This window comes from Parambassis ranga, chromosome 21 (genome assembly GCF_900634625.1).
Source record: "Parambassis ranga chromosome 21, fParRan2.1, whole genome shotgun sequence".
Classification (NCBI taxonomy): domain Eukaryota; kingdom Metazoa; phylum Chordata; class Actinopteri; family Ambassidae; genus Parambassis; species Parambassis ranga.
The window spans coordinates 6,315,508-6,331,816 of record NC_041041.1 but is presented as its reverse complement, the minus strand read 5'-3'; the positions used below and the strand labels follow the sequence as shown (position 1 = coordinate 6,331,816).

At 42.5% G+C, this 16,309-nt stretch overlaps 2 protein-coding genes across 2 annotated transcripts in view; one reads left to right on the top strand and one right to left on the bottom strand.

Annotated features, from left to right (window-relative positions):
* The window catches only part of enox1 (ecto-NOX disulfide-thiol exchanger 1), a 66,626-nt gene extending 55,393 nt beyond the window's left edge, over nt 1-11,233 (bottom strand). Inside the window, 2 exon segments of the mRNA XM_028394156.1 lie at nt 8,655-8,950; nt 11,157-11,233. The gene's annotated coding sequence lies outside the window, so the exon portion shown is untranslated.
* Nucleotides 11,025-14,369, top strand: lacc1 (laccase (multicopper oxidoreductase) domain containing 1). The gene is made up of 5 exons (XM_028394164.1): nt 11,025-11,669; nt 11,792-11,970; nt 12,045-12,210; nt 12,315-12,540; nt 12,665-14,369. The coding sequence occupies exons 1-5, from the start codon at nt 11,171-11,173 to the stop codon at nt 12,861-12,863; spliced, it is 1,269 nt and encodes a 422-aa protein (XP_028249965.1). The 5' UTR covers nt 11,025-11,170; the 3' UTR covers nt 12,864-14,369.
* The last annotated feature ends 1,940 nt before the right edge of the window (nt 14,370-16,309 follow it).

The window sequence follows — 16,309 nt, the reverse complement described above, 5'->3', positions numbered from 1 at the left end:
TTTCATAATTTTACCAATTATTCATTCATCTTCACTTTGTCTGATTTGATTAGTGATTAAATAAAATAATTAAAACTGTCCTGCTCTTGGTGTCCCACTCACCACCACACTTTACTGTGAACTTCACCACAAACCTCCAGGCACGTGCTGCGACTTAAAAACTGAACGTTTTCCTTCAAATTCAATCATTGGGATTTTTAGCATCTGGCAGCATCGGAGGAAGCAGCAAAACCATCTAAAGGAAAATAAAAAACGTGACCACAGCGAGGCCCGGATAAATCTGAAAAACATGACAGAATCTCAGCAGACACACACACACCAACGAAACAAAGAGCTGCTGTGTGTGAATGTGTTTGTCTGCCTCAATTAATCTAACATTTATACTCATTGTGTCAAACCTCTGATGTTTAACACACCTGCATTTAACCCTGCTCATGTGCATGTGTGTGTGTGTGTGAGAGAGAGAGAGAGAGAGAGAGAGAGGAAGAGAGAGAGAGAAGGGTGAGCGAGAGCACAAAAAATGAAAGCTGTGTCATCCTTCTTCTGGCCTAATGGGAACAGATAGAGCTACTGCTTCTCTACACCACAGCTAAAACACACACACACATATCAGAGCACACTCTTAAATCAATGCATTGATTTTCATTTTATAGAAGCAGATTATTGTCCTTAGAACATGAGTAATGCATGCACACACACACACACAAACACAGATGTGGCCGTCAGAGGAGAAGCTGAAGCGGCATGAGGCAAAGACGCTGAGTGAGGAGAAGGAAATCAAACATTTTAAGCTGAGCTGACTGTAGAGCTTCTGTCATCACCTCATGTGTGTTGTCAGACAGAGTCTGTGCTGGAAACTGCTGGTTAGCATGAGGTCTCTCTATCTGCATTTCAGTTACATTTTCAATAGACACCTGCTCTCCCTAACAGCAGAAATGGAACCAAGTGTGCATGAGAAAAAAATGCGGCAGTATGTGAGTGTAGTGACAGGAGTCCAGCACATATACTGTATAGAAATGACTCTCAAAACAACAAAACATGACGCAGCTGAACAAAGCGCAAACACATCAGGTGGCCGCAGGTGGGCACCCTTAGGGTCTCTTTCTTTGATTAGGTTAAGAACACTTGGTTAGGTTTAGATTATTAATAAAAACAAACAAACAAAAAATGGCTTGGCTGTTACCATGGTAACAACTCCTGCCTCTTCTACAATATAATGTGTTGTCTCATCATCTGGGTCATGGAGTACTTTTCCTTTAATAAAGCACTTTCACTGAAGTGTGTCAGACTGCTGTTCACATTGAAAAGTGATGACAAAGTGCTTCATTTAAGTCCAGTATATGTCAGGCTGTGACTATGAATCTCCTGATATAACAAAATCTCCTTTATGAATAGATAGATAGAATAGATGTGTAATGCAGATCTGCAGCAGTAACAGGATCTGCAGCTGTTTGTTTCTACCCGTTGCATTCAAACAAACGTCCTCAGCTCTGCATACATATTACATTTTCCTGCATGCATGTTAAGCTTCAGCTGAGGACGACTGGTGTCTCTGCATAGGACATGCACACAGCCGTATCTGACACAGTGAGGACCTGCAGACGGAGCTGTTTAGCACATTGTTAGGGGTTGACACCGGTTCATCCAGTGTGGAAAACTGGGCCTGGTCCACCTCTGGTCCTCAGCCACAGCACCATCTTTACTAAGTGTGAGCCTCCAACACAAATGGGATTTTAAATAGGGTCCCACCGTGACAGACCACAATCTAATTACTCCACCAGATCGTCTCGCCTCCCAATGTTGAAATAAAAGTATGACTTCTCCAGATCCAGCATGTGTTCTTGATTTGAGCGTTGCCTGCACATATAGAAGCTGAGAGGAAGGCGGATGATGTGTTTGATTTTAAATTGAAGAGAAAAGCCCAGCAGGCGCATCACAGCATCCATCCAGACAATCTAAACAGCCAAGAGTAAAGGCAGTGCAGACAAATTAGATATGGATTGAAACCACGTCAGGAGGCAGTTTGAGCCACAATCTGGCCATAAGCAGATAGGGTAAATCCCAGAGGACCTTTCCTGCATCTGTCTCTCTCACATATGCTGCGTTTTATCCCCACGATTTAAACCACGTCCACAGTGGGCTTGTTAAGGAGATCTGACTTAAATAAAAACACCACTTCATAAAAATACATTTAAATACCTGTATGGTGGAGCTGAGAGTTTAAATAGAGCCGTTTATTATTTGAATTTTTTAAAATGCTAAATATCAGATATGTTAAAGTCAATTCCCAATACATACTAATGTATTTTCTGCCACTAGGGGGTCCAAACCTCAGAATATTCAGATTATAATGATAATATATGATGATCAAATTTAAAAATTATGTCAATTCAGTAAACAAACAAATCTTATAGTTTCTTGAATTTAAATGTTAGACAGTTTGTTTATTTTATTGGTTTTTGAAGTTGTTTTTGTCTTTTTAAATGTGAACCTGTGTTGAATACTTGATTCTGATTGGTTCTTATTAGGAAGGAAACACAATAATTCATTTTTAGGTTCTGGATTGCTGGGACGACATTTTCAAGACTTGAATATTAGAAATGTTTACAATTTATTTTGTTGACAAAATAGATCAATCAATAAAGAAAATGGACAGAAAATAATGAAGCTGTGTGTTGTGTAATGCTGCAGCCTGATTTTAATCTGAATGAGTCATAGCTAAAGTTTAGAATGAATGCATGTTTGCAACAAAACAAAGGACAGATGGATCAATAATTAATAGTAATCATTAGTTTCCAGACCGAGTCAGCTGCTGCCTCTCAGACACACAGGAAGTAAATCCTATTTCCTCCTCTGCCGCTCTCTGCAGCTTTCAGTACAAATCAGATTTACTTGATGTGCAGCCAGAAAAAGACCACACACACGCACACGCACACACACACACCAGCCATTGTGTGAATTAGACAGCACTTCAGTCACAGCAGCTCTTTCCCTCCGGCTGCTTCCTCCATCTCACTGATGGCCGAGCCTCGTTTGATGTGCTGCCGCTTGCTGAACTCCTCCCTGAGTGTGTGTGTTCATTCTTGCATCATGTGTGTCTAGCTTAGTCGATTGACTGTTTAAAATAAGTTTATAAAAACATGCAGTTTAGATGCCAGGGCTGCAGTTAGAAATTTAATGAAAAAAATCATATATATATCATATAAATCAATATAAGCTTTGTAAAATCTCAAGGATAGGGTTATACAGACACTATATTTTATTATTAAACTATTATTATGTCCATTTTTATTTTACTTTACAATTTATCGTCTGCCGAATGAATAGTCGATTGATTAGTCGGATGTTTAATCTGCAAAATTAAACCTGACGGTGTTCTCTGAGGCTTGGACTGTTTGTCAGACATCTGATGGCCATATATGGTTTTGGTTTGGATTGAATGATAAATAATAAAAAAGAAACGACAGAGAGTAGAGTAGTTGTGAGTTGCAGTACGACTATGTGAAGAGACACTACGAGCGTCTGAAAGCCTGGAAGCTTTGTGGATTGACAGTAATGATTCTGCCTCCATTAACATGAGGAGGAAGCTCGCTGAGGGTAACTCTGCTATCCTGACCTCCTTCGTCCTGCCTCACACAGTCAGAGCTGCTCTTCACAGAAGAAACCCTGAAGACATCATGAAAACTGTGATTTTTCAAAGAAAATCTGGTTTTGGCTTTTGTGTTACATGTTGTGTTTTGTTGTAGGGTACACAACCGAGAAATGAAGTCAGCAGGGAGGAGACAAAAACGTTCAGAAAGGGACCCAGTCCCACAGACCACCATGATAAAATCTCCAATATAATAAAAAATGAATAGATAATTCACCTGTTATTATCAACTCTGCACATTTTTGGGTTGGCTCAGTTCGATTCTGTGTCTGAGAAAAAATGATCACATCAGACTCTCTATCACAGAGTGAGCTGGCAGCAGTCTCCTCAAGTTTCACCTTTATTCATTTGTCAAATTGGTCTCTAAAAAAAGAACAGAATTAGCTTTTCACACGTATTAATGTGTATGCTGGATCAAATGACTCTCAAAAGGTGAAGTTTAACCTCCACCTCTCCTGACAGTCCAGACTGCAGTTTCAGGTGTGATCTTTCTCTTCATATCTGCCTCCTGCGAGCCCTACATCTTATGGGACTGTGCTATTAAATCAGATATTTTCCTTCACTCGTTAATCATCGCCGTCTCTGTCTGAAGCTCTGATGTTAGTAACACTCCAGCTTTGAGAACATCTGTCTCTTAGCATCAGACCTGGCTGCTCTCTGGTGCAGCTTGAGTGTATCACACTGCTCTGTAAATACAGGAAGCACATGCATGTGTTCCCTCAGCCCAGACGCTGCCCTCCTGCTCACACCGAGCTGCTCATAAATCTCTGATTTCTGTGGCAGCCAATGAAAAGCAGCTGTGGGGGGGCTGCTGTGGAGCCACAAGTCAGCCCTGATGCTGAGTCTCTCTTCTGGATCAATACACGGTGATTGTAAGGACACTGCCTTGGCTTCATCGATTCCCATCCACCTTGTCCTGACCTTAACCATCCCAACAAAAAAAACACACCATAAAAGGATTCTCCTCTCTCATGAAAACACTTATTTTCTCTGACTTGTTGAGAATTTCATGACAGTCTCTCCTTCTGTAGAAAGGGCAGGAGCTGCTGCAGTTGACAAACTAAGTTCTATGTTTCCATTAACGCTGCCAAAAAGAAAGTGAAAGTGATGTCAAAGAGAAAACAGCAGCCAAAAAGGACGTGCCACTTCTTTCCTGCTGAATCCCAAAGATTCCTGATGGGTGCTACCATCTGAACCTTCAGAAGGTAAACTCTACAAGTCCAGATGCCTTGCCTCACCCTTCTGAATGAATGAGAATCTTCATCAACATATCATCTGGACCATCTACATGATGCTGACCATGCATTCAACATGTGATCATAAAAAGCAGCTGATACTTCTAGGCTGTGGAAAGGAACACTGTGCATGTATCCAGAGCCCACCGGTGCTCATAATCAAATAGTGTATGTCACATAGGTTTTTATAAACAAAAACATCCCTGACAGATGAGAAAATTCAGCCTTTTTAAATGCAAACAAACTTTATCCTAACTCTTGATGGCGTGAGAGAAGGGTTGTTTGTGTCATGTCATGAAGGATGAACTAAAAAAAAGCAATAGAGAACATGAAGTCTGCACAGTTATTGTCACTGTTCTGCTCACATACTTTATTTGTGAGCATGTATTGTCTAAAACATCCAATTGTCAGTACAATTAACTACAAATATATAAAATGAAGTGGTCATCGAATGATCTATCGGTAGAAAAAAATGGTCTTTACGTGAACTTGCCAGTAAAAATTTAGGTCGCGATTTTTAAAAAGGGGGTCCCTAGTAATAAAAGTTTGGGTCTAAAATATAAACATTGTTTTTTTTCTTTGAGTCTTTTATGATTGTAGACTGTATAAACAGAACAGGACAGCATAAAAGCACAAAAAGGAGATTTCCTGTCCTTCTATGCAGCAGGTGGATGTGAGGTTTGTGCTGAAAAAGCAGTGACACACACAGAGAGATTCTCTCTCACACACAAATGCTGGTTCAGTCGTCTCCTGTGAATAATTCCTGCCGTGGTGGAAGCCAGCCTAATGCTCCCACAGTATCTCAAAATACCACCGCAATTAGCGACAGTCGTCCCCATTGAGCGCTGCAGCGTGGGGTCAATTAACGTTTGTGAGGTGGCGTGGCAGAATCTGCAAAAAGACATGAAGAGGATGGATAATCGCATTACGCAGGCTAACAGGCTGCTTTTGCAACACGCTGTAATGAGATGCAGAAAACATAATCACAACAGGGGAAAGCCGAGGAGCTTTTTCCAGTCCAGCCTGAGAACAGGAGGATTCACTGTGATGAAGGATGGGGAGCTCATCAGCCATAGCCTGCAGGAAGTGTGGCGGGTTATGTGGCTGCTGTTGTCCCTCCGATTCCCCCCGTTCAGCCTTGGACCTCACACGGCCTCGGCATCTGCCGGCCGGCGGGCAGAGCGGTGTCAAATTCTGCTGCAGTGACTCCAGAGCTGAGATTCAGCAGTCACACCATCGTGTCAGCTCATGATGTAACAGCCGGCTGTTTGCCTGCAGACAATATAGAAGCTGTTTGTTGATGATGATGATGATGATGAGTGGTGTCTGTGTTTCCGCTGCCTCCAGGGAATCACTTGTTTTAATGTCACTCATTCATACTGACACCATGACGGACTCAGCTCGGAGCCACACTCTGACTGATTGATTAATATGGAGCTTGAATGACCTTAGAGGCTGTGGTTAATGCAGCCACGGAGCATCACCAGGTTTCCTGTTGATCTGCATCGATTACATCACTTATCACTGCATCACTGCATATAAGTTGATCTTAAGTGTCAATCCATAGATTTCATATTGTCGAAGAGTTCGAGTGCCTGCTTTATTTTGGATCAACCAAACTTCTCTAAAGGGATTTTATCTCATCTGGCCTCAGGATCCACAGATCACAGGTGTTCAGGTCCATCAAAATATGGATATGAAAGCGCTCCATGACACTGTTTTCTAGATCATCTGCAGCCAAGCTTACATTTTTAGTGAATTTAAGGTGATTTTTATTTTCTTCTAAGGCTTTCTGTTCCAAAAAATGAAATACAATCATGACTTTGAATTCACCCGTCTCTATGTGGCTGATGTATCTGTGCAAAACTGCCACCAAAGGTCCACAGAAAGAGCTGAAGGGCTGGACGCTGCTGCTTTCTTTCAGCTGTACTCAATGCCTACTTGAAAACTACCTGGTTAGGTTTAGGAAAAAAAATCTTGTTTCGGGCTAAAAGACCATTTATTTGTCTCTGCTATTAGAGATAGATACAGCCACAGGAGGGCGCCGGTCACGCACAGACTATAGGGCTTTTGGAAAACCTTGAAGAATCAACCTCCTTTTCCAGAGAAGAGCAAGTCAGTTTTCTGTCATAATACAAAATCGTCACCACAGTAGTGCATAAAGACTTCATGAAAAAGGATTCAGATCTGATAAAATAGAATATGTTTCAGCAGCAGCACACAGAAAAGACCCAAGATAAGCCAGCAAACACCTCATACTCAGAGGAGGTAAACATGCACGACCCTATCAGGATAAGGAAAGCAGAACAAACAGGTAGAATATGAGCTGTGAATGTGATCTTTCTAGGTGTGTACATTCTTAAGAAAAAATCCATCAATGTGAAATGCTGACCTAACAAACAGTCCTCCTGCAAAGCCACAGAAAAGCAGAACAACTGGCAGCAGCAACAGCAGCACTGCCTATCTTCCACCAACAAGCACAAAAGGTGATCTTAATACAGATATACAGAGCCACGGGCCAGGAGCCGGTGTCCAGACAACTCATCCAGATGACATGATAAGGCTTCAAAGGAGATTTGTTTGAGATTTGCAAATATTGAACATGAATCAACCAAAATGAAGATGTAAATAGATGTTTTTTAGCAAGTGAGAAACATTCAGTGATATTTTTAAAATGTGACTACTGGCTGATTAAAGATAAAAAAGGTTTTCTGTCCAGGAAACTGAGCTCAGAGTTGGCTGATGTACCCGGATGAACCCTTTACTCCACTAAAACCTGCTTCAACTGTCACACTGTTTGTTTGCTGCCCTCACACTCTGCTCCTCTCCACGGTGCTGAGGACGTCACCCAGGCGATGTGTTACCAGGAGCATCATGTTTGTGAACACAGATCCAGAGCTGCTGCTCAGCATCAACATGCTGTAACTTAAAAGTGCCCGAGCTTTATTTTAATTAACAGATTTAGAAAGAATTTCCTGAAGCTTTTACAGAAAAAAAGATAAGATGAGCTGTTACGTGCCCCATTTTGGACATTCTTCTACCCTTTTAACATCTTCTAATAATTGCCCATGTTCTACTTTGAAATGATTCTTGTAGTTTACAGCAAAATATCCAGAAATATTCTTGGATTTTATGGTTTATGTGAGAGCAGGTGAGTAATATGAGCGTAACTATGACAAAATCGCAGCTCTGTGTGCAGCTGAAGGGTCGTCAAGGTGACTGGAAACCAAGGGCATCCCTCTCCTCCCCCAAACCAAACACTTCCATCAGCAGCAGCAGCAGAAAAATTCCACCAAATGATACAGGAAGGTGGAGCAGATCTAAAAGAAAAAAAGAAACCTCCAGCATTCTCTGGAAGCAGAAGTGCTGACCCAACCTGAGAGAAACATTCAGAAGCTGTTTGCTCGTCTTTTCTTTCTGATAATTAGCTTCTGACTTCACTTTTAATTGGAAATCTGTTGAACAAAAGCTGGATGCAGACAGAGGCTCATTGTTACACACATCCCTCCTCTGTGTGTGTGAGTGTGTGTGATGGATAAAAACAACACAACATATGGTAGAGCATGATAAGGGCTCACTCTGCATCAGATCAACTTATCAATCACCTTTAATATTAAATGTGATTTTAACGCCTCACTTCAGTCCCTGTTGTTCCTGTAAGTGATGCTGAACTGAGCTCCACAGCGCAGCGGGCTGACAGACAGGAGCGCGTCAGCAGCACGGGCAAAATAAAACACACATCATAAACCAGAGGATTTTTTTTTTCTTACCGGATCACACGGTGAAGGATCCGACCGGAGCTCCGGAATGTGCGGGCGTCAACGCGGTAAAATCCCGGTGCTGGTGCTGCTGTGGAAGCCGGATCCTCTCTGTCTGCCTCCTCTCAGGCGCTCTGGTGCATCTCAGACACCGAGCCGCCGCAGCTGATGCCGCTGATGCTGCTGCTGCTGCCTCCGGTAGGATGGAACCCGGGGGCGCGCTTCACCAAGAGAGTGAGGGAGAGACGTGCACGACAACCTGGTCTGGTCACTGTCAGCGTGTACCGACCGGTGGAACCGGGGATACACTAAGAGAGAGAGGGAGGGAGGGTGGGACGGAGAGAGAGAGAGGGATGGAGGGAGAGGAAGGGGGAGGGTGTGAACTGGGAATACAAATGTAAACAACGCGATGCAGATCAATTATTATTACTAATAATCATTCATTAGAATCCAAACAGACAGAAAAGTAGATGCATAATAATTGATTAATTATTCAATTCTTTAAGCTTAAACAGAAAATAAACAGAAAATATGTATAGAGCTGACACCATCAGTCACTAAGGCTTAATGATTGACAAAAAATTCATTAACAAGGACCTAATTATTGATTAATCTGATACCTGAGAGGTGAACCTGCTTTTCTAATGTGGAGATGTGCTTTTTCTTCTTTTGGCTCTTAGTCAGATAAAAGCTTGGTCACACTTTGCAACAAACAGCACTAAGGGCCCTTCAACAAGCCAGGGGCTACACCCTCTATCAATTCATCCAAACACTACAGAGTACAGCATGATCCAGCTTTCACCCAGAAACACACACTGGGACATGTTTGGCTGATGGAGGCATTTTGCTGCACGGCTGTCACACAGGAATTAATTATAGGAGTTTTTTTTCAGATGCTATAACTTTTAAGGGGTTACCTGGCAACCTGGACTATGTCACTAATGACTGCACAACCATGAAGTTCAGATTATTTGTGTATTTTATAAAGCACCAATACAACACAGTCACAGTCTATAAGAAGTTTGCTTCTAACATCTTAGCTCTATCTCTCTTCTTTAGTCTGTGAGGTGAGAAAGAACCGTCCCACTGCAGAATAACAAATACATGTTCATAATGAATTCCTCCTCAGCAGCACATAGTAACCTTGGCAGGAGAGATGACAGGGAGCTTCAGTCCCACAGGAGGACCATGGCAGGAAAACAGAAAGACGTCCTTCTGCTGCTGCAGCAGTGGACACGTCCAGCAGGGACCAGGCTGCATGTGGTCACATGTCAAACAGGGACTCTGTCACACTGTGCAGTGTGTGTGTGTTTATTCTGCACCCTCCAATGCCTGAGTGTGCAGTTGTAAAGATGTGGTAATAAAGTGTGTTAAAGGTGGACATTATGAAGCTGAGCTGGACTTCTGGTGACCTCTGCTGGTAGTTGGTGCAAAATACACCAATTAGTACACCAATGTTGCTTTCTCTTTACTTTTCTCTAATTTATACATTTATAAATCACAAATATGGATATTAGAGATGCACTGAAGTGATTTGTAGCTATTAATAGAGGGTTGTAAAACACACAATATTTCCTCTGAAATGTGTAAAGTACAGAGGTGAGAACATTGAGCTGCTGGGTTTGTTGCATTAGTATACGTTCTGTACATTTTACCCACAACCAAACCAGACAAGCAGAGGAACAGAGTGCTGAGCTTCAGCTGCACATGCTGCTCTGACATCTGTTAGAATGAGGAAACTCAGCCTGTGTGCATGTGCAAACCTGACAGAGAGGATGTAGGAATTTCCTAAGGTTGTCTGTGTAATTAACACACACACAACATCACGCACAACACTACAGGAAGCAGAGGAAAAGTATTGCTGATTCTCAAAAGACACAAGACAAATACTGCACTGAACCCTGAGCTACACAACAATATTAACTCCATTTTTATGAAATAAGAAAACACAAACATGTCATGTCAAACTGCATGACAACTGAAAGACAACCAGCACTCAACCCCATTCAGATATCTACCACTTCCATGCACACCAAACTTTATTATGTAGAAAAACTGTCAGGGTCCTCACTGCTGTAATGGCAGATCATGATGCACGAAACCCACTGGAGTATCTACTATTTTAATTAATTCAGGAACATCAATACAAAACTCCATTGAGGAATCTACAGATTTATTCCATCTTAGATGAGAACAAACACTCTGTGTCTCGGTTTTGGTGTTGTTTTTTGGTATGTTAAGTCACTATTGTGCAGAAAACGTACTTTACACGCGCCCATTTGACCCAAACTTTATGCAACAGTCAGCAGAAGTGGAGGAAACGCTCAGAGGAGAATTTCCACTCAGGGTGAGGGCTTTCCACTCTGGGCGGAGCGTCGCTGCAGGCGCCCGGCGCAGGAAGTGCGGAGTCACGGCTGTAGTTTCTGTGTGATTTCAGCTGTCAAACATGTTCCTGCTGCTGCATATAAGAGGGGAGGACTGCAGCTGTGTGCGTGTGTGACACTTCTCATTTACCTCGGCTGTCCACGATGAGTCAGGCCGTGCTGGTGGACCTGATCCACGGCTGCTGCCCAGCTTGTACCGGCTCGTCTCCATGGGAGGAATGCGCTCCAGACTCGCACGTCTTCCTGCTGTGCGGGAAACGCTACCGGGACAAAAACGGCTTCTCGGACACGTTTCTAAGCTCGTGCAGGAGCACGCAAGTTCTGGACTCTGCCTCCATTACAGAGTGTTTGTACCGATTTAAGCAAACTATAGACCAGCTGGAGCTGAGCTCGGTCCGGGTCTTCACCAGCGAGCAGGGCCGAGATGTGATGGCTGTGTTCCAGAGACTGCTGTTCACGGACGTGTACACATTTCATTACACGGTGGGTCCTGTGGACAGCCTCACCTGTCCGAGCTGCAGAGGCTCCGCCCACACTGACACACCTGGTGCAGGAGTCCACGAAGAAGAAGTGTCTGCGTTTCTGCAGCAGCTGTCTCCACTCAGAGGGGAAGTCAGAGTCCTGAAGTCCACCCTGGTTCCAGGTCAGATTCAGTAATGGAGATATGGATACATTTTACACAGGATAGGATGGTATTAGTTTTACCTTAATCAAAAATGTTTCATATGTTTATGTTGAATGTGTTTTCTGCCTCTTTTATTTCAGACTGTTTTGGTCACGGCTTCAGCACTCGTTCGGGTGGTGTGTCCTACATCCCGACCCTTTCCTCTTTGAATCTGTTCAGCAGCAGCAAGAGGAGGGACCCTGTCGCCATGGTGATGGAGAACAGACGCCGGCTGGCCCTCCATGCTGGTTTTCACCCTCGGCTGATGCGTCTGGTCAAGGTACTGATCAGAAGATCAACCTGCCTCCTAGCAGGGTGTTCGTCAGGGTATCATGAAATGTACATTTCCTGCAGGTGAACCATGCCAGTGATGTCTGGGTTTTGGGGAAAGCTGAGCCAGAGAGCTATGATGCCATGGTAACCAATCAGACAGGGGTGGTGTTAGTAGCTCCAGGGGCCGACTGCATGCCGATTCTGTTTGCTGATCCAGTGTTAAAGGTCATCGGAGTCGCTCATGCAGGTGGATTCATCCTGTGTTCGAAAATAAAGTTAAACAAGTTAAGACAGTAAATAGGCTCCAGGAACACATTACTCTGTACTTTATTGACTGGATTTAACTTACAGGCTGGAAAGGGACCTTGATGGGTGTTGCCATGGCTACCGTGGATGCCATGGTGACTGAATTTGGTTGCAAGGTGAGCGACATCGTGGTGGCAGTGGGACCATCTGTGGGGGCATGTTGCTTCACCCTGGACAGAGAGCAGGCCCTGGACTTCACACAAATCCACCCAGACTGCACCCCTGATCCAGAGTCAGCCAGGCCGCATGTCAACATACGCCTCGCCAACAGGTAGGGCTCAGAATGACAGAGCAACAAGAGAAATAAAGGGTACCTGGAGTGGTACTGCCCAGTCCTGCACAGGTGGAATGATAATAAAAGCTCCGCAAACCAACTGAAGTGTGTCATTTTGCAGAATCCTCCTCCAGAAAGGTGGCGTCCTGCCTCAGCACATCCAAGATGACACGGTGACAGACCGGCCCTGCGTGACGCCCTGCACCTCATGTCAGCCTGAACACTTCTTCTCTCATGTCAGAGACGGACTCAACTTCGGCACGCAGGTGGGCTTCCTGTGGATCAAAGAACCAGAAGGACTGGCTGGATCCAAAGCATGACAGTCAGACGGACCAACAGCAGAGATGTTAGCTGGACTTTGATGGTCTAAGAATCCTGTTGTTGTTATCTGTAATTTTGACAGACGTACTTAATTCTTTAGAATTAAAAAAGGCACTCTTTAAGAGAGGTCACAATGATACAGCTGGAGAAACAGGCTGATAAATGAGCTCCTCTTCTCTTTTTTTTGTGTAAACAAGCCACTTCCTAAACCATTGACTTTAAGCCTTAATCCAATTTAAGCTGGTGTGGTCTATACAAAATGTCATAAAAGAGTCCAAACTGTGCACCTCACAAATATATTACTATGTTTATTTCTGCTGTAAAGTTGGACATTTTAACATGGGAGTCTATGAGGATTCACTCTCTTTTGATGGTGGCCTCAAGTGGCCGTTGGAGGAACTGCAGTTTCAGAGAATTCGGACATTTACTCTGCTGTCATTCTTGTGCTTTAATGCAAGTTACACAGACCTGTGTAAATCCAGCCCTGGTCATTAGACATCATACAGAAGCAGTAAAAGCCAGGTGCAGTATTTTAACAAGCTCTGCTGATGAACAGTGACTGTTAAATATCTGCATAATGTTGCACAACTTGTAAAGCAGATTAATTTTAATGTCAAATAAATTTTCTAACTGCAGCATTAAGGTTCCAGCTGAGTAGATTTTTATTTGACAGGTGAATTAACAGCTGCAGCTGGAGTTAATGTGCAAGCAGGAGGTCATTCAAACAGCTACTGTGGCCAAACAGCAGAGAAATATCACTTTTATCTGCACTTTTTTGAGTCTGGAGCACTGAAAACATTCAGATATACATAAATACAACACAAGACAAAAGACGGGAGGTTCAGGGATACAGGCAGCTTTTATTTTCAGTCTTGATTTGTCTTAAAAAGCAGCCCTTTTCTAGGAAATAAAATAAATACAAAGATAAGCCGAGTAATGAGTGTATCTGTGATGGAACAGCCTCATCACTGCATAAAAATTACAATAAAGTCTTTAGTTTTCAGGACCAGAATTTCACCAGTACTGACTTAAAATGTTTATTTTTCAACAGTGCAATTTCAGCCATCGCAACAAAACAGTTCATTTTAGGTGTAATTCTATGGATTTGAGGTCAGGTAACAGTCCATATATCATTAAACAAACAATGCTTCCAGCACAGAACACTGATCCAACAGTTCTGATGACAATAAACACACAACAACAAAACCTCCTTTGGCATCCAATCACCTCACAGATTCTCAGCCAAACAGAAAGGTCCTCCAGCGTTAAGGCCAGTTCTTTTGGTTTAGTGCAAACACAGACAGGAAAAAAATTGCAAGGTGTTCAGGCTCCAACATCCAGCTGCAGTTTCAACACGAACACACTACAAGACGAGGTTTATTCCAAAGCATGGCATTCAATTCAAAGTGTTCTATTACCTAATACTAAATTTTAACTTTGGAAACATAAAATCCAATATCTTTATAGTACTGCATCTCTTATCTATTGTCATTTCCTGTCCTGTAGTGAACAACAACAAATCATCATTCATTCATCATTATTATTACCATTGTCTGTAAAACTGGGGGGGGAAATCTGAATACATTTTCCTTCCTATGAGACCACATGTAGTACAATCTCTATCTCTTTAATTTGTTTTCTGTTCACATTTTGGAATGAAACCTTTGAGTATAAATTCAATGCAACCAGGAAACATGATGAAATTAGTCCTCATTTTGTCACACAATGGTCTTCTTTCAGCATCACTCCTCATACAACCAAAGTCTCTGACATCAGCCAGCAGTAATAAAAAAAACAAAAACATTTGCCTGGAATCGCATCATTACTTCACCTCACCGTCACAAAAACACAAACAGAAAACACATGTTTCTCCATCGTACATTAAAAGCACATTTGTTCTGCTTCAAACATTAACTATAACGCACCATAACAACTTGTATTTTGGCTGTAATTCCTCCAGCGTCTGAACACTGCATTTGTCATCGTTCTCATTTAGCAGCTCAGTTGACAAAGATGTTCAAATGAAGCTGTTTAAAAATCAATAACGCAGCAAATGTACAAACTGCAGAATGTTTCCTTCATTGTAGAAATGATCAAAACAATCTGTTGTTAGTAAACAGTCTTAAAACGATTTTTTCTTTATTTACATTATAATATTAAGCACCATTGGATTCCTGCCAGTGCTGAATCTCCTTTAGTTCCAAAAAAATCTCAGCGGCACCAACACGTTTTTGTTCCTGTAACGTATATGAACAATCTCATTTTTCAGCATCCTCCTGTGATTATTGTCCTGTCCTGTGTGTTTTAAAAAGAATCTCAGTCTTTGCTTTCATCTGTTGGGAGTCTATTAGTGTTGCCTGAAAATGAGACAGAATGACGGGGCGTGGACACAACTGCGGTTTCTTCCAGGCTTCCAGTAAGTCAAACCAGCCACGGATCTCTCACACTGAGATAATGATGTGTACCTTGCCTGAGTCTGGTTGTGGTGTCGTGCAGGTTAGAGAACGAACAGTACAGCAGCTTCCCCAGGGGAACAGGAACCACAGTCTGAATCTGAAACACAGCTATTGTTCAGATGTTGCTGACGGGTCAAATGTGCTGGCTTTTTTCCACCTGGAACTGCAACCGGGTTGTTTTTAATGCTGTTTGTGGCCAATAATAAGCAAGAAAAAGCTATGACCCAGGATATTTCACAACCAACTGAACAACAACCAAGAAGGTGACATTTAAAGTCAAATTATATGTGCAATATATCCGCAGCACTTTGCCTTTGCTGGAGAAACTGTGTCCCCTGGGGAAGTTTTAAAACGTTACAGTACTTCTTAGTAATTTAGTGCATTCTGCATTGTGTTTAGTCTCCAGTGACCAGAAAGCAGGTTTGATGAACCCTGAACTCTGCTGAAACATTGTTGAATTATCTGGTATTCCACTGAATGTTGTCTCATATAAACAGAAATGACAGTAAAGTGCATGTTGAGGAATGAAGCTGACGACATGACAGCTGCCTTAATGGGAACAGTATCAAGTTATGAAGGAAAATTTTAGTCTTAGACAGAAACCCTGACACCAACGAGAATGTTTCCATTGAGATAACGAACGTCAACGACACAACAATGGTGTGTCTATCTGAATGTAAGTGAGCAAATGAGGTAAAGAATTAAAAACTCCTTCCCAGAAAAGGCTGAAAAACTTCACCCCTGCCTGCCTCTTAGGAAGGTTTCACACTTATATATATACATTAAAAGTTTAAAAGATCTTTCAAGCTTATAAAACTTTAAACAGCTACACCCCCCCCCCCCACAGATCCATCAGTTGTCTCATCAGAGGAAGAGGATTGTTCCTTCAGCTGATTAAAAAAATGTTTTTAGGTTTAGGACTCATCCAACCAGCAGGCCACCAGATGACTTTGTTTTTTGGTTCCTCTTGGTTTGTATTTGTTGATTTG